The sequence below is a fragment of the Phaenicophaeus curvirostris genome, chromosome 23, assembly GCF_032191515.1.
Source record: "Phaenicophaeus curvirostris isolate KB17595 chromosome 23, BPBGC_Pcur_1.0, whole genome shotgun sequence".
NCBI lineage: Eukaryota > Metazoa > Chordata > Aves > Cuculiformes > Cuculidae > Phaenicophaeus > Phaenicophaeus curvirostris.
Genome location: NC_091414.1, coordinates 220,028 through 238,772, shown reverse-complemented (window position 1 = coordinate 238,772; position 18,745 = coordinate 220,028). Strand labels below are relative to the sequence as shown.

The 18,745-nt window shown below is 41.3% G+C and overlaps 2 protein-coding genes across 7 annotated transcripts; both read right to left on the bottom strand.

Moving 5' to 3' along the window:
* Nucleotides 1–1,028: 1,028 nt before the first annotated feature.
* On the bottom strand, nt 1,029–11,498 carry SRSF10 (serine and arginine rich splicing factor 10). 6 transcript variants are annotated; one of them, XM_069875516.1, is made up of 7 exons: nt 11,380–11,498; nt 9,459–9,563; nt 7,569–7,672; nt 5,850–6,012; nt 5,517–5,570; nt 5,243–5,344; nt 1,029–2,234 (listed from the first exon to the last, which is right to left on the bottom strand). In XM_069875516.1, exons 1-7 carry the CDS (start codon nt 11,442–11,444, stop codon nt 2,216–2,218), a joined length of 612 nt encoding a protein of 203 aa, XP_069731617.1. In that variant the 5' UTR covers nt 11,445–11,498; the 3' UTR covers nt 1,029–2,215. The 6 variants fall into 6 exon arrangements, with proteins under 6 accessions (XP_069731617.1, XP_069731614.1, XP_069731618.1 ...); XM_069875513.1 differs by having other exon boundaries at nt 1,029–5,344; XM_069875517.1 differs by lacking the exon at nt 5,243–5,344.
* A 2,914-nt stretch (nt 11,499–14,412) lies between these two features.
* Nucleotides 14,413–17,213, bottom strand: LOC138730376 (fatty acid-binding protein, liver). The gene is made up of 4 exons (XM_069875528.1): nt 17,059–17,213; nt 15,998–16,170; nt 15,614–15,703; nt 14,413–14,616 (listed from the first exon to the last, which is right to left on the bottom strand). Exons 1-4 carry the CDS (start codon nt 17,189–17,191, stop codon nt 14,566–14,568), a joined length of 447 nt encoding a protein of 148 aa, XP_069731629.1. The 5' UTR covers nt 17,192–17,213; the 3' UTR covers nt 14,413–14,565.
* Nucleotides 17,214–18,745: the final 1,532 nt, after the last annotated feature.

Here is an 18,745-nt window from a genome sequence, read left to right as displayed (position 1 = left end):
AAAACCCAAAAAAAACACACTTAAAGAACTCTGTCCTGGTGGCACATGCCACTGTTCTAGATGTGCAGGAGAGGGGACACAAAGGATTTCAAACAAATCCCAGTGGATTTTTCACAAATGCAAATGGCCAAGTCTGGGGGGTGTGGTGACATTTCAGCATTGTTGCTGATACCATATCTGAAATCAGTCTGCGCTGCCCCAATATTTGCTAAAATACAATGGCTCTCGGTATGGGGCCGGGGAAGCTGCCACGGTGCAGCTGGTCAGATTCTGGAGCAGAACCCAGGGTTATCTCTTCAGTACAGTGATCACTGAAGAAGGGCTTGAACGAGAGAGGTGTTTGCAGATTGTGAGATGTTCTGAGCAGTCTCTGTGCACTCAAGACGCATGGGCAGCTGGTTGAACATTTATGGATCCACTGCTCCAAATCAGATGGAACTTGTGGGCTGTGCTCAGAGATGTCACTGCCCTGGGCTCTCCCCTGTGAGGGAGCATGGTGGCAGATTGCAGTGGCCAGTGTGTATGTACTGACTAGAGTAAACATCCCACCTCCTGCAGCACGTGTTCATTTGAGATGGTACGGAAAAGCAGGATTACATCATTGTGGCAGCTAGAGGAGTTCTGTGGAGCTCTGCTGATTCAGAATGATGATTACTGTTTAAATGCCCCCCTTTCATGCCCTGAGCTGGCAGTATGGCTCAACCTAAGCAGCCAGGTGTGTGTTCGGTCCCCCTCCACAACGTGCTGGACATCACATCACCCATCTTGAGTTTCTTCTCACAGCCCTCATGCCATCCCAGTGGTATGGGAACGCCCAGCTGCTCTCAAACCCAAACCAAGCCCGCAGGAGGGCTGTGGCTCTGCCCAGGGAAGCAGGACAGGGAGCAAAGCAAATGGTGTAACTCTGGCTTGGCAGTGACCATGCTCTGCCGCAGGGCACCAGGGATCCTCCTGGGCAGTCACGTGTTTGGCCATTCAGCTCCCAGCAGGCTACAGCTGCATTAATTAAGTCAGAAGGTGCTCTCAAGTTATAGTCAAAACTTGTACATTTTATTCCCAGTTCACAGGGTTATTTGCACAGATGGAACACAAAACTCAAGAAGAAAGGATGTGTATGAATAAAACATTAGCATCTCTTGATCAAACACGCTACAGGGTACAGAGTCTCCCCTTCCTAGAATAGTTGCCAGTAAGAGCATCTTCAGACAAATACCATAGCAATGGACTACAGAGTTCAGCAAGTTACAAGGTAAATGAAGAAAACCAGCAATTATCAATGGGTGACTATGTCCTAAAAATGTGTAAATTTATCCCTTGGTACTTTTCAAAATGTTAATCTGTCACAGCCCTGCCAAAACCTCAGCAGCAGTGCTGTGATGGGTCAGCCCAACTGCCTTTCTCTGAATGTGGTTCAAGCTGTTACCCCAGACTGAACAGTAAGGGAAAAAAAAAAAGCTCTTTTCAAGAAGAGAGCTCAAAATAACATTTAAATTCAAAATTTCCACTTTGAATAAAGCCATTGTACTGTACATTTAAACATCTGTAAAAGACATAGAAAGGATCACATTGAGCTTTTAGAGAACAGGCTATTGTAGTCCCTAATTTAAACACTCAGCTACTTAACCACTAAATTTAAGATTTTTAATTATCACTTGGGTGCAATGACTTTGGGTGAAAAAGAAGTTCCAATAGAGCCTTCTGTTACTCCTGAGAAACCAATCTGCTGCTGGTATTTGGGGGCACAGCTATTACTTTCAGCAGAATTTTTACACACTACAATTCTACAAGTTTTGCAGGAATGACAAACTAATTCATACCACAGAAAAACAGAATTCCCACCGTTCTTGAGACTCCAAAAGAAAGATGCCTACACACGATCTTTTGTAGCCTGCGTGTGTCCTCACATTTCAGCTGTGCGCACCCTGCAGGCAGTGTGCACACAATAGGCCCCTGCTGTTTTAGAGCAGACTGGGACCCCTGCACCAAGCAAGATGTTATCTAGATGGGCTGTGGCTGGACTCGCACCAATGCGTCAACATTCCCTGCCCTTTTGCCACATCCTGCTAACTCGTCCCCAACTGAAAGGCCCACAGAACAGCTTCTTCACAATTTTTCCATGGGAGCAAGAACTAGGACAACATCTTTATTCATGCACTCTTGAAACATCGTGGGTTTGTGTTCGGCTTTTCTGGCTTGTTCATATACACAAGTCAAGTCAAAGTTTAGTCCTACCTCTGGGAGAGAAAGAAAGAACCATCAGAACTGGCAGATACTGCATCACACTTGCAATGAACTGGATTTTCAAAACAAAAAAACACTTTAAACTGTGCTATACATCAATGTCGAGGCACACAACACAAGGACATGCGGACACAATAGTTCAGGGGTGGCCCCTGCTACCCTGCAGTCTCACATCGGAACCGCAACCTGGACACATGGATGTTCCCTCCCCGCCCCGTCCCAGCTGTGACTCTGGCTGGACTGGCAAGAGCATTGATTACAGCAAGCCCCTTCCCACCACATAGCCAAGACTGCCCCTCAGCAGGACTTTGCTCTGTAAGACTCTCTTCTTTAAGCATGCTGGGTGGGGTTTCTGCTGTTTTTACATCAGCTCAGCTTACAAAAGCTAAGAGTGGGGGTTGTTAAAGCAATTAAGTGCTTTTCAGAGCTGTTTTAGTTCAGTGGCATAAGAACCACCAGCGGTAAATACTATGCTCAAATCCCAAACACCATCAGTTTTACCACTTCCTAGAGACCCCCAGCTGACGCAATTTTTGATACGGCAAATATAAATTGATAAGGTGATACTAGAAATTTGTGTCTATATGAATCTTCAACTGCTGTATTTTTAAGCAGTTGATAGCCTTGATAATAATATCTGAATTATGACCATAAAGGAACTCCATCCAGCAATAATGAAAGTTAATGGAAAAGAAACGTCAACAGATTAGACTAAAAGATATGCTTGTCATGCTGCTTTTGTCCAGTACCCCTTTTAGAATGTGAAATGACATTTGTTTGGACATTAAATAATAAATTCGACTGAAACATCACAGTAAGGACTTTACTCCACAAGGGGTGCATAGCTCTACTCCTAACCATGCTCTGGAGTCCAATTCTAAAACTACAATAATTCCAGTGGATCAGTATTTCCTTCATTTTTTTATTACAGCATGTTTGCTAAATTTACAGCAAGCAGAAAATAAGCTGGGTCTTTAGTTATTTTGATCAAAACATTGATGTTTTAAAGGTAGTACACAATATTTGTTAAAAAGAACATATAAAAATACCTTTTTAGAAGCTCTATAAGAAAGGAAATACAAAGTTTAATCCCACAACTTTCCTCTGCTAGAGCTGCACACTACTGCTACAGTTTTAAATAGACTTTTTGCTGTTTTTAAACTATACATCCAGGAAAGTCTACAAAATTAAAGGAACGTGCATATAAATGATTGCATAGCAGAACATGAACATTAACTGCAAACAGTAAAGAAAAGGTTAGAAATACTATCAAATGTACAAAGATTCTAGGATCAACCCTCTAAGCACGTTCTGCTGCCAATATTTAAAAGCCATCTGCATTTCATCAAAGGCCCTGCTGAAAACACTAAAGCCAAAACCTAGAACATTTCTCTAAAGAGGAATTTTTGAAATCAATGTCTCTATATGCTACTACATAGGACAGTGAGAAACACTGGGTGTTTGATGCTGGCTTTGGAGGGGAAATAGAAAAATGCCAGAAGCCATTTTCATAACAAAGTATCTTGCCTTCTAGAGAAATACTGGTAAGATTACACATTGGTTATTTTTCACATTCGATTTACTAAATATACTGTATTAGTGATAAACTAGATAGCTAGAGATGCAGCTCTTGTTCATATCCAACTTCAAACATTTGTTCTTAAGTAAAATGAAATCTAGTAACCAAACCACTATCCATTCTGAGGAAGAAGTGATTCAAACTTGCTTGACCAATACTTTTTGACATGTAAAAGCAAGCCTTTGTTACTCAGGAAGAGAGATGTCTACAGTTTTATACCTATGAATACACCAACCAACCACAGGAGTAATTGGCATAAAAGTTTAGTTCTTATATACTGTACACACACAACTCGAAACAATCTACTTGTATCTAACAGCAGGAAAACTAAGCAATTTTATGGTTAACTGCTCACTAAAATTTAGGATACAAAAACTGCATAAAACGTACACACAACCTAATATTCAGTTGCTCTGCCACTTGCTGAAATTTGAATTTAATTTTCCATTTCAAGTTGTTTTTCCTTCACACATTCAGAACTAGCAGCCAGGTAAAAGCAGTGGCGCCTCTACTCTGACAAGTCATGACACTACACAGTCTCTGAGTTTCAAAGACCAACTCTCTCCCCATGTTGTACAAGTAACATTAGTACCATCTTGCCAGATGGCAAGGTAAAAGGAAATCTCAACATGCTCTCTCCACAGAGCTCCATTTGCCAACCTACTTGTGTCAGTGGGCACAGAGAACATGAAACCTGCCTTGGAATAAGGGAAACACAAAACTGCCGGTCTGCATTTCACAGCAGTCAGGACTGCACTACATCTGTCCAGTTCTCTGCTGTATCACAAAGTTTAGCATTAAAGAACAAGTTAAACAGCTGGTTTAACTGTTCAGCACAAACTGGTACCACGCTCTCTACGGGTGTGATGTTTTTCATAGGACAATGTTGCAAGTTACGATAAATCAGGTCATCACTGATATCTAAGCATTAAAAATGCAAATCTTTACAAAAATATACATAGAGACACCACAACCAGATCAGAGCTGCCCATGACATTTAACCAACTGGATGTTCTCTCTCTCTCTCTCTCCCTCTCTCTCTCTCTCTTACTTGCTCTCAGTGGCTTCTCAACATTGTTTTAATTTTAACCATTGTTGGCTACAGGGAAATCTGACAAAGAAAGTATTTTTTTAGCACTGCTGCAACATCATATTCCTGATAATTTAAGTAAACTGAACTGTGTGTAAATGAATCTTACATGCCTAAACCCAACATGGATACACTGTTAGTGGCCACTGGACTTGGGACTAGTCCATGACCTTGATCTGGATTTTGACCTAGATCTAGAATGTGATCTTGACTGTGATTTGGATCTAGCTGGTTCTTTTTTTCTCGACTCCTTTTCATATCTTGAGCTGGACTTATAGTGTGTTTTAGGATCTGTTTTAGAGGTGCCTCTAGATTTGGTGTGAGATGCAGACCTAGACCGTGATTTAGCCTTCATTTCTTTCTTGGGCTGTGACTTGGATCGTGATCTTGAATTGGACTTAGATCTTGAAAAAGATCGATTGCGGTGTTTGAACCTATCAGAATAAAGGGGAGAGAGGAGATTTGAATGTAAAAACACTATTCTTAGACATCTAGTACATTAAAATATTGTTTACCGTTTTTTTTTCAGGAGAAACTTTTACAACCTATAGTTAAAGGAATACAGTGATCTAGTTTTCAATTTAAAAGGAGTAAAAGATATTTTACCTATCGTTGTCCGAATGGCTTCTGCTACGACGAGGTCTTCCAGTAGGTCTGCTGCTAAAAAGGTACATCAGAAAAAGTAAATGGTGATGAATACTGAACATATGTACGCAAATGCTTAATAAATTAATCACGCTGTACATTTGCTTTTAGTTGTTCTCAAATGAAGCACAGAATAATTTCATTCAATATTTGATTTGATGTAGCATGCACAATTCGTAACTCCCACCAGTGATTACAAAGTGAGTACAGGAAAAGATTACTCAAAGTTTTAACAAATAATGTGGTTTCTCCTCTGACCAACTCCATGCAGTTCAAGCCAAACACTACACTTACTTTCTGGGACTGTACGATCTTCTGTAGCTGTAATCAAAAGAACGACTTCTAGACCGTCTCCTTTCATAACTCCGACTTCTAGATCGCCTGTATCTGTCATAGTCATCGTAACGAGAAGAACTGTATAGGTTTCTCCCTTCCTTGGCTTTCATTTGATTTGGTGCTGTAAAAAAAATAGCAATATTTAACATTTTAAGTTAAAAAAGATGCCCTACTTTTCCTTTAGAGACACTACTGATCCATATATTTGGTATTTAGCAGGAAGACCAATTCATGATTCTAGCAGACACATTTATGAAAAGGACAGATGAGAGATTGCTGTACGCTACCTGCTTTTTGCTGCTTTAACCACTGAACAAAAATTAATGCAGCCTTGTGGGCATTACAAATCTAGGAAAAACAATAATAAAAAACAACACCCCAAAATAGTTAGAACTAATGTTGCATAAAAGCAAAAACACAGAACTGGCTAAGGTGATCCCAGGCCACCTGGAAACTCGTGACAGGCCAAACCTGTGACAGAAACATTCTAACACTCCTGAATTTATACAAAAAGTGAAATCTAACAGGGAATTGAACATCCATTTTCTTGATCACACAGTACCACACACTACATCTGATCTGCAGTTGTCTTTAATAATTAAAGGAGCTTACACAGCAGCAGCCATAGAGGCCACACAAAGAAAAGTTTGATTCTAGAGTCCCCCTCAACAGAATAACGCATGTTCAACTCCATAGCTTAGTTATCAAAACAATTAAGAAGAATGAATAAACTTATTAGTCTCCTGTTGTATCTTCGCTAAGTAGCACAGCTGTCTTTCTCATTCAAACACAAAGACCATGCTAAAGCATCTTAAACATATCACACTGCAAAGAACGCTATCTAAACGGCTACAATTTCTATGTTTTAAGTGCTGTTTACAACCCTAAGGTAGATTTCATTAATCTTTGTTCAGAAACTTAGAAGAAATGTTTACGTACAGGGCAAAAGCTTGTCCCTCAGGGCATGTAATTTCCCTTAACTGCCATAAAAGCTGAATGCGTGCATTCGAGGGAAACTAGACACTTAGGTTGTTTCTTTGATAGCTTTAACTGAGAGATCTTTAAGATGTTTTTATTCCAAAGCTGCACACAAGTATCACTGTCCTGTTTTAGACCAACAAGTACATGCTAGGTTTACCAACAGCATATTTTATTGCTGTGTAGTATCTGTATCTCTCTTTAGTGAATGTGTATATCAATAACAAACGGAAAGGATTTAAGTTGTCTTTATAATTATCTGTTCAGAAAACAAGAAAATGAAGATGTTACCTCAATCCTGGAAACTGGAATGTGCTTGTAAATGTCAACACAGAATCACTAATATGCTTCAACACAACATAAACATTGCAATACATTAAAACCCGGCTGCTCATTTTGACAGGGAGAACTTCCAACAGTGTTTCTGCAAAGAAAGCTTGGCAGAGCTGTATAGAAACCTCTCTAAAATCTTCAGCCAGCAGTAAGAATCACATCGTGGTAAGTGACCATTTCACTTAGGTATCTGTTTCTAATTAAAATGAGTCTATTAATAGTTATTGGATAAAAAGTAAAACATCCCCATACTATTTATACCCAAGTAAGAACACATCACAACAATTAATAGCACACATAATTTAGCCTGGCAATCAACTTTAATGCTAAAATAATAGCCCGATGAAATATATGCAAGGTACTTACTCTTCCGATCCCCCTGTGCAAATTGGATTTCTATTTGCCGACCACAAATCCATTTCCGATCCAAATTATGGAGAGCATCTTCTGCATCACGGACATCTTCAAATGTGGCAAGTGTTAAGGTTCTTGGGAATTTGAGTAATTTACAGATTTGGTATTTAAAATAATAATAATAACAGGTTATTTCCCAATTTTACAAGGTTTTTTTTGTTTTAAGTCTTTTTTAAGTTCTTTTGGTCACACTACAGTACACTCTAGATTTCTTTTTTTTAATTAACCACAAGCTATCTGAGAACTCCTATAATAAAATTAAAATCTCATAATATGATTAGGAACTTATCCATCAGCAAGCAGTTGCTGTGTGATACTCTTAACTTTTTCTTCTCCCACTTGTACTTTTGCAAGGAAAAAAACCAATGATATGCATTCCAAAACACATTTGTTAATGGGCATTCAGTTGTCTTTGCTACATAGACTAAAATTAAACCCTAGATCTTAAATGATGTTAGACACACCAGCAGTGAAAATTAACATGTGTCAAATAATTTTAGAATGGGGATAAAGCTTTCCTTTTTTTTCATAAAAACTAATTTTAAGTTTAAATCATGTTTGCAAGTCTGAGATCCGAGCACACGCTAAACCCCTGCACCGTCCGCTGAGTCAAGGGTTCGGTAACACAGACATTACTGGTTTTAATTCCCGAGACTGCGGTAGTTCACACCCCTTCTGCCAGCTTTGGGACCTGAAAGAACGAGCTGCCTTTCTCCTTGTAGCAACTAAGTTCATCATCAGCATTGTCTATACAGAAACTCAGCTATGGTTTACTAGTGGGCAGGTACAGTTGGACTCTATCTCAAAGGTCTTTTCCAACCAAATGATTCTATGATTTTGTAGGTATGTATCTTGATAAACCCAAGAACGAATGCACTTTCACTCAAGACCACAGTTACAATAGCACTCACAAGAGAAATATTGCAGGTTTTGCCAAGGGACCAAACCAGAATAATTCAAAGTTACTGCTTACGTGACAGACAGAAGAAAAACTGTAATTCTGTAGGATACATCAGGTATGACTCCTTTAATCTTGGCCACCATTCAACTTCATCTTGACCTTTAACTCTTTAAGTGCTTGTCAGAAGGACTTGTCATGAGATGCTTGGCCAAAAATGACAGATGGCTTTATCTTTTACTTTGAAAAACAACCTTTTCCCCCTTTTGTGGATAAAGCGAAGCTTTGTCTCCCATTATGGCTTGTCCTTCTTCCAGCTTTTCTTTATTTTTTCTTTTCCCAAACTGTCCCTTCTCTTCAAGCCTGATCCTTAAGAGGTCTTTGGCTTGTCTACTTGCCTCAATTGTTGAACTCTACTCTAAAGGTTCTTTCATGCTTTCTCTTTGGGGTCGCCATTACTGTACAGCTTTAAACTCTGAGGCAACAACAGAGGACAGTAAATTAGGGGACAATATTAAAGAAAGAGTTCACCTCAATTTTTATACAGTCTGATTTTGATCAACTAATTCCAGTTTCCATTTTTTAAATTAACAGTGAATACCAGCCACAGTTTGCTAAGCAAAAATTTACTTACAAACCAGTGATAATAAAAACGTGTTAGACAATTTTAGGTCAGCGATAGATTTGCATTTAAATTATATAGTATTAATTTCAGTGACATAAGCAAGCTTTTATATTACTGGACTTGATTTAAATTTTGCAAAAAGGCAAAGAACAATTGAGAGAAGTTAATCTTCACAAATAATGAAAAACCACAATATCAGTAAGACACATTAGGTACAACACAAAAGTAAACTGCTTTTTTTAGATTTGTTACCTCTTACACAAACTTGAATTTCAAACTTCAACACCCCTCACTAATCAGCCATCTGAAGAAAGGATATTGAACGTAAGCAAATCCTCTGGGACGACGAGTGTAGAAATCAAGTGGAACGTATACATCCACTATAGGCCCATAACGACCAAACTCACGGCGCAAGTCTTCAGACCTAGAATATCACAAATATCTTACATGTTTTTTCACTGTTTAAGGTGTTGCAGAACATCCACCAAATTAAAACAAGAATAAAACCTACAATCAGCATGCCCGCCCACCCACCCTCGCAGGAGCAACTGGTAGAGAATATGCACAGCAAAACATTTTTTGGGAAAAATTGTTGAGCAACACACCAGGCTTTTCTGAAACACTCAGGACTCTGGACGCTCAAAACAGACCCTGACACTTTGATACCAATGTTTAGCACAGCCCTACAACAGGAGCGTGAACTGAGAAGTGGTGCCTGTTGGTCAGTTCAGTGTAGGACATGCTAGCAAAGATGGGCAGAGAGTGAAAAGAAGAATCCAAGAGTTACTATTAAGTACTTCAGTAACTCTTGACAATGATTTTGCAACATGCAAACATCAACTGTAAGATCCAAATAAACAGCATGAGAATAAACCAGTCACACAAACTCATTTCCATAGAATAATCAATACTCACAAACCACATCAAACAGAATTAAACTGTTGTAAGCCACTGAGAAAACCACTCATGCCCTCAGGACACCTTTTCCAGAGGTGGCTTTAAGAGAGCTGAGCACAAAACTGCTGACAGATCCATCACTATACTTGGAACAACTGCTCTCCCCTCAACAGAGAACTTTCCTATTCACATCAGCTTCTTTACAGGTATCTTTGTGTCACTTGAGGACAATAACTTGTATGAGGAAGACTGATCTAATGTTATATTTACGTGTTATGAAAGCATTACTACTATTCGTTTCTCTTTCTTGTCGGTTGGGAAAGAATCTCCAGTGCAGTCAGTCAGTGACAGCAGAAGGGAACTATGACAACCAACACCAAGATCTCACAATGAAACCAACCATAAGAACACCCCACTGAATCATAGGCTTACAGTGGAAGCCCCTACAGGATCCACATTACTTTGAAGAGTTTGGAAGCAACAATACCCTCTGACTGCTCTTATAGAAAAAAAAACCTGCTGGAAAACCGAGAGAAAAATCACATTAAAAAGTAAGACCACAATACAGTACTTAGTTCATGGAGTCATAGAATAGTTTGGGTTGGAAGGTACCTTAAGGATCATCTAGCTCCAACCCCCCCCCGGGCAGGGACACCTCCCACTGGATCAGGGGCTCCAAGCCCCATCCAACCTGGCCTTGAACCCCTCCAGGGATGGGGCAGCCACAGTTAACCTGGGCTGAGGCCTCACCACTCTCATAATGAAGAAATTCTTCTTTCTCATAGTTAAAAAATTAATTCTATGCTGCCCACGCTACTGTTATTTGCTGAACAACTTTAATGCAAGCTGCCCCGGCAGCAAGTCTGGAAACTCACACCTGCCTTCACAGCGCTGGACCCCGCAGGCGCTTCCCAAGCCCCGCAGCCCCAGCAGCGCTGCCTCACACGTGCGTTCCGCGGCTGACAAACACAAAAGCGACACCAGAGACGGCAAAACAGAGACGGAGAAATCTATCGCTTCAACAAGAGTATCCGAGCAACAGACAGGAGCCGCGCCACCCGCACTTTCCAACGCTTTTAAAGCCCAGTTCGAAGCCATCCCCGCCGGCCGCGCGCCCGGGCCCCGCCGAGCGCCGCCGCGACGCGATCGCTGCGGGAAGAAAGCGCCGTTCCCATCGCGCGCCTCCGGAGGCCGCGGCAATCGCCGCACAGCGGCCCGGCCGCGCCTCCAGCCCGCGCCGCTAGGGAACCGGCCCCGCGCCGGGGAAGTGGGGGGAGGCCTGGCCTCGCGCCGCCGCTTCCTCGGCCCAGAGGCCGCCAAGGCGCGCGCGTGGCGCCGCTCACCGCGTGTCGTCGGCCACGTTCCGCACGAAGAGCGAGGTGTTGGGCGGGCGCAAGTAGCGGGACATGGCGGCGCGAGCGGCGGCGGCGCGGGCGCTGCGGAGCGGGCGGCGGGGCGACCCGGGGGGCTGCGCGCGCGCCGCCTCTCGCGAGACTTGCGAGACTCGCGCGCCGCTTCCGCCGCCGCCCCCTCCCCCCTCCCGCCGCGCACGCAGCCCCCCCGCACGCCGAGTGCGTGCGCGTGCGCAGAGGACGACCCTCGAGTCCCGGCGCGCGCGCGCCGCCACGGGTTTTCCCGCCAAAACGGGGGGCGGCGCGAGACGGCGGCGCCCCGAGCCGCTCGTGCGCGGACTGGGAGCGCGCGGCCCGGGTTGCGCCAGGGGAGGCTTAGGCTGGATGTTGGGAAGTTTTCTTCACGGAAGGGGCTGTCAGAGGCTGAGTGAAAGCCGTGTGGATGCGGCGCTTCGGGACGGGGCTCGCGGTGGGCCTCACGGCCCTGGGCTCGAGGATCCCAAAGGTCTTTTGCGACGTAAACGGTTCTGTGATAAACGACGGCTCTGGGTGAGGAGCTGTGGGTGATCTGGTCTGTGCTGGTGCGAGGAGTTTCCAGCAAGTCGCGGATGGAACTGGAACTGCTGCTGGAACGGGTCCAGAGGAGGCTACAAGGATGATGCGAGGGCTGGAGCACATCCCATACGAGGACATGCTGAGGGAGTTGGGGTTGTTCAGCCGGGGGAAGAGAAGGCTCCAAGGAGAATTTATAGTGACCTTCCACTACTGAAAGGGGCTACAGGAAAGCTGGAGAGGGGCTGTTTTTGAAGGCTTATAGTGATAGGACAGGGTGTAAGGGGCATAAACTTGAGAGGGGCGGATTTACACTGGTTATAGTGAGAAATTTCTTCACTGTGAGAGTGATGAGGCACTGGTTCAGGTTGGCCAGAGCAGTGGTGGCTGCCCCATCCCTGGAGGCGTTCAAGGCCAGGTTATTTGGGCCTTGGGCAGCCTGATCCAGTAGGATGTGTCCACACCCATCTCAGGGGTTGGAACTGGCTGAGCTGTAAGGTCCCTTCCAACCCAAACTCTTATATGATTCTATGGGAGAGATGGTTTGGGCTGGTGCAGTCCTGGCTTCTGTCACTGCCCTGTTTCCACTCTTTTGTTTTTAATGGCTGAATATGAATTAAAACTGGTGGGTGAACACCTCTGTTCATATCCTGGAAGTCTCACAGTTGGAATTGCCTGGCTTTTCTACAGGTTTTGAATGGTGGATAAAGCCCCATCACTGACACAGAAGGTGTGTGTCCACTGTATGTGCTGCTCTTCGAAAAAAAGAAAATGGTGGTGGTTGCACAGAGTGGTCTGTGTGCGGGACTCTGCAGAAAAGAGGTAGGGGTCTCAGTGTTTTCTACACTTTATAGTTGATGTGACTCTGCTAAGTATGCTAGCAGGAGGATGAGTTTGCTGCTTCTTGCAATGTATACACAGATCTGCTCACACGAGTCCTCAAAAGAACATGAAAGTGAAGTCAAGGAAGCACATTAGAGACTGAAATTATGATGGTGTTGCATGACATGGAGCAGCTATGCCAAAGGAGAAAATATTTCCGTAGGCATTACGTAAAACAATGGAATTGCCAAAGAACGGGGTTTGAGGTTTTTGAATTGGAAAGGAACAGTTTTGAACCAGATCCAAATAAGATTATAAATTCTCTCATGCAGTCCTTTGCAGAAAAAAAAAAACAAACCAAAACCCTACTTGATTTTGTGGAAGAATGGATCCAGTACTGTTGTCTGTGCCTGTAGGAGTTTTTAATCTGGAAATGATTGATTATTTTGGGCAGGGTTTGCACTCTGATCAAATCTTTCAGGTTTTGACTGCTTCACATAAGGAACTGCACTGAGTATTTCCCTCAAAGCCATGAGGCCCCGTGGCAGAAGAAGGTTGCCATTGGGTTGAAAAGATTGGACGTGATTGTCGGAAATGTTAAATCACTGCAGTTGTAATGTAACCAAAGTGTTCTTTTTAAGAATTTTTAGTGCTTCCGAGTTAAAATCGTCCAGCATTGGTTTAATTTCTGCAAGATTAGTGCGTATGTAGTTTTAGTATGTATGTAGTTTTAGTATGTATGTAGTTTTAGTATGTAGTTTCTGCAATTTATGACTTAAACTGCGTCTGTGTACCAGTATTCCAGTTTTGAGTCTCTGTTTAGTAGTGTTCCATTGTGTAGTTAGTGGCAGTTACCCAGCAACTTCCAAACATAAGTGTTTCAGGCTCTTATATGGTATTCTGCAGTATGGATGCTTTAAAGTAGCCTTCTCCCTGAGTTATACCACTGTCTTGATTTCTGTTCTGTTTATCTTATTTATGTGTGATTCACATGGAATTTAATTCAGTCTGCAGAAGTGTAGCTAGCATTAGAATTACCTCTGCAGCAAAATGAGCACAATAATACTTTGATGGTTACACTAGTTAAGCTCCCTGTGAGTAGCGCCTTAACTCAGAGTAAGAATACACTTCCCAGAGTGTTATTAACCAAAACAGACCTCCACTCTCACAAACCGCGCTTCTCCTAGGTTTGGAAGATGTAGACTCAGTGCTCTTAATTGGAATCAAACGTCCCCATGAGGGCTTTAAATAGCATAACCAGCCCAGCAGTATTTTTCAGTGAAGTCTTACACCCGAGACCAATACTAGCGCACGTGCAGTGACTTAAATAAGTGAAACAGGACTGCTAATGTAATAGTTGGACCTAATCAGCAGTGAACAGAGGAATGGCTATAGGCATGGGTCCTGTGTATTTTATGCTTCGGTTGAGACATAATGTGAACAGAAACAGCCCCGTGTACTTGAGCTTCACAAAATGTGACAGGCAGGCATTTGGAGTAGGTTGCAAACTAGAAGTTTTAGTTCCCTTTGCTCTTGTAGTGCCTCAATCTTGTTTAATCGTACTCTGGTGTGCTTCAATTTGAGAGCAGTCATTCCTGTTACTGCTTTGTAATTGTTTGTGGCTTTTAAATACTTGGGGAAAACATGGTCTTACAGGAATGGAGAGTGATGCATGTGTGAAAGGAGAGCAGAAGTCATGATTATGTTCTGTACTGTTTGTTCAGATAGCAAAGATATCACACCTTGTGGAAACTGCACTTTATTTTAGGTACGTAAAGATGTCACAAAGAAGGTAATCTGTCTTTAAATTCTCTTGCTTCTTCTGACAAGTGTTGCTCCACCAACAGTCATAGTCTGTAGAAAGCGAAAGTGCGTGACTTGTTTTTCATTTAGAGTTTAGGGTATCTATTTATAGCTAAGTGAGCAGAAGTTTCTGAAATTCATGTATAAATCCATGTTATGCCACGAGAAAATGCATTTACAATGCCTGCTCATAAATGTGCGTGTAATATTTGTGCTAAATAATTATCTTTTACAGAACCGGTTCCGAAGATGGAAAAGCTAAATATAAATGCCATCCTCAACTACGTTTTATCACTGTTTTAAGAAGTATCATAGATACTGTGAGAAAGATCTGCTCCCTGTGACAGAAATCCACTGTCCCAAATACTAATGGGTTCTTTTGTGTGGAGCTTTGCTTACTTAATGTTCCAAAAATAGTTTGAGATACTCAAAATTATCTTTAGAAATTCTACGTCCGACACTTACAACTTGAATGTTGCTAGCTGTCATTCTTGTAGTAGTCTTTACCCAAGTGGACACTTCTTGGAAGCCTAATGAGCTTAACTTTACAGAGAAAAGCTCTTTGTCCATACCAAACAATTTATAACTAAAGAAAGGACTTAGGAGAACTGTATGTGGAACAAGTGCATTGTACATTTCCAGGTTTGACTCAGCCTTTACTTTCTTTTCAGAGCCAGTGCTGGGGATCGAAACACTGCTATAGTGTTCTAGAGGAATTTATGAGCTGTCTTGCTGCAGTGTACTCGGCAGGTAAAGCCATTCACGTGTTAGTGCCTAGAATTGACCCCAGGGCAGCAATAAAAAGATATGTTAAGCAGGATGCAATTTGATTTAATAAGAAAGAGGAATTGTAAAGGATACTATTAGTATTTTCCAGTGGCTGTTGGTTTTTTTGAAAAATGAAAATTTTGTGTCTGCAGATTTAACCACTTGTAAGGGATTCTGCAAGTAATCTAGTAATTTGGGAGCCAGGATCTGTTTAAGGTCTTAAGCCAACCCTGAGAGCTAATCAGAACACTTTTTCCTTCAGCATTTTTCTAACACTTACCTCCACCATTTCACTTCCTTTGATTTCTTGCTCATGAGAGAATTTTTCTGCTTTGCACACAAGCTTCCCATTTACCATGTTCACAGTGCACTGTTGGGGCAGATTTAAAAGTTATAGAAAGTTTTAGATTTTGAAATTCAATTTGAATAATAAGTAGGGGATTGCATAAATAGGAAATAAATTATACTGATGCTTCAAAAGCATATCTGCTAATTTAAACTGGAACCCACAGTGTTTTAACAAGAGTTTTAGAAGAAGGACTTCTTACTGTTGAAATGATGGAGATGTATGCTAATGGAGATGGTGCAAACAAGTGCCACTCGTATACAGAAGCTGAAGTGTAAGGATGAACAAAGAGCTGCACGTGTTCCTGGAATATATTACCTTTAGCTTTCTGCCATCCATGGTAGTAATTTCAGCCTCTTTTCCAAGCGTAAATGAGTTTGTTACAGATTGCTTGGGTGTTTTTGATGTCACAATAAAGTCATCTCCTTTTTGTTTTATCTCAATAATAGGCTTAATATCCTTGGCGACTTTGATAAGGTCATCTGGCAATGCTGTAAAAAGGCAAAAAAGGACTTTTTCTGTTATGAAGTAGTGTGTTTATATGAAATAGCAAATTATTTTATGTGATAAAGGTGAAAAAGATACAAACCAGTAATAGAAACTGATGTCCAAGTTAAAAGACAAATCCTGTTTTGGATTCCTCATTCCTCTGTGGGTGTATTGTTCCATTCCATCTAGTCGGTGTAGATTTTGATACTATATTTGTTAATCTTGAGTCAGAATATGTTTTGTTTCTTTCAGTAAGGCTTGCCATGTGATGACATTTCTTCATGAGAAAACCCATGGGTCTCTAGCAGGATTTGAGAGCGTCATCTTTAGCAGTAGCGGGATTGGTTCAGGCATCAAAATGTAGGACTAGGCTTTTCAACTGTAACTGAGCTTTATTCTGCTGAACATCTCTTATATTTGTTTAAAAACCCCAACGTGGATATTTTGCTGAGATTGCCAGGAGAGTAAGTGCATTTTTATCAATGTAGGCCCATGATAATTTCATTCCTTGCAGACTACAAACAGATATAACATTAATTGCTAATGCTGTGCAATGTGCCTGCACTGCTAATATCACCTTGGAAATCTGTGCATGTCACTGACAACTTATTTCTAGCTAAATGTATTTACAAAGTTGTGTGTTAATCAAAACAAGTTGGTTTCTGATATACCTCCTTTTTCATGAGGAACTCGTGTTAAGATAGGGATTTGGGGGTTATCTATAATCTGTCTACATAATTTCTAAATTAGACGAAACAGACTTGACTAACGGGGAGTAGTTTGTCATACAAACAAAAGAAAAGAAATACAGAAATACGGTAATAAAAGATGTCATGCAAAGAGCATGCTGCAGTCTGAGCAGGGGTTTTCGGAAGTAAATGGGCACTTACCAAGAGCTTTCAGAAACTCTTCGTAGTTCTCTTGAGCATAGACCTGCCAGGTTCCGTTGAATGCCATTATGGATATTATAATGTAGTTTAGAGTGGTGATGCTAGCAGGAAAGTGGGGGCTGTCTATGGCCATCCAGATGCTATTTATGGAAAGGGAAAGGCCAGCCCAAGTTGTGAGATGATTGGCTAACTATTAACTGTGAAGTAGCAATTATTAATCATGTATTTGTCTTTAATGATCATAACCTCTAGTTCATTCTGCTTTGTAGAAGGCTTACCTTGACCAGCTGCTTTGGGATGTTAAGTTTGTTGTGGATTACTGTGCTTGGTTAATTATTCATAACTGATGTAAAGAGTTGCATGGATTAATTTGTTTTCTTTTTGTTCACAACTTCTGTTTAATACAATTTCTGTGTTTTGGGTAGAATTCTTTAGATAAATGGCATAATTTACAATAGATGTGAGGTAATTGCTCTCTTACAGCAGGAACTTCCGAATTAGCACTATATTTTCTGCTGTGGATGCTTGGACTGGTGGAAATAAAATCCACAGCTGTTTCTTCCAAAATTGTGGTCCTCAAATTGCTTGAGGACAGGGAAAAGCATGTTGGAGTGGGGCAGTCGCTTATGACTTTATCCAGTAGATGTCAGTGATGTGCATCTAAGGCTGTATTAAATTCAGTTTAAGAACATTGCTTGGAGACTGAAATTAAAGAAGTAAATGGGAGGTGATTATTTTTCTTCTCACCAAGTGCACGAAGCAGTCCTCGCTCGTTAAAGCTTTTGAGTGAGATTCCTTGCTGTCTGTGCAGGCATGGCTGTTGATTTTGGAAGACATTCATTGTGTCTTGCAATTAGATTGCTTAATTCAAATAGAGTCTGTACCCCAGAGGTAGGTGACCTTTATAAGTTAGCGTTTATTACTCCATACTGGTCAGTGGTTCTTCTATTTAAATATAAAACCAACGCCGAACTTGTTACAAATTCACAACTTTTTTTTTCAGTATGTAATTTTACAGAAAATTCGCACACACAAAGAGCCAATTTTGTAATTGCATTTACGTATGATAATACTTGAGAAGCAAGGATGAGGTACTCATGATGATTAACACTGTCTTTACGTGTGGGGTGTAACTCCTGGCTCTAAATGGTACCTGTTTATGTTGGAGTTATTCTAGGACATGGTTTGTCCGTTTTACCATGTGATAATGGTAATAATGCCATCAGAAGGGCCTGCTTTTCTTCATTCACTGTAGAATGATTCTAGATAATCAGCTAAGCTCTCACTTTTTAATATTAAATTTAATAATATAAATTATATAAATTTAATTTTCAGTAACTGCCTTTGGTCAAGCGACTGGCAATCCTTTACAGGATATCTGCGCTCATTTATGTTGACACTGGGAAGTGTCCCCTAGTTAACCAGGAAAATTACTGCTGTTGTGAGGATAGCTTATGCTTATTTGTGGAGCTGAATAAGTGCTTTTACCTGGATGGCTGTATTAGGAATGCAGTAATTTTATTTTTTTTTTATCTGTCACTGACGCAGTGTTACTGGTAGAAGCTGGGAGTATAGCTGTGGCTTCAGAGCAGTTGAGAGGCCGCACTTCTTTTTACATCTGGAATAATCCAACGTAACTAATAAACCTAAAAATCTCTTCTAATTCTGAAGAGCTTATGTGCTCAGT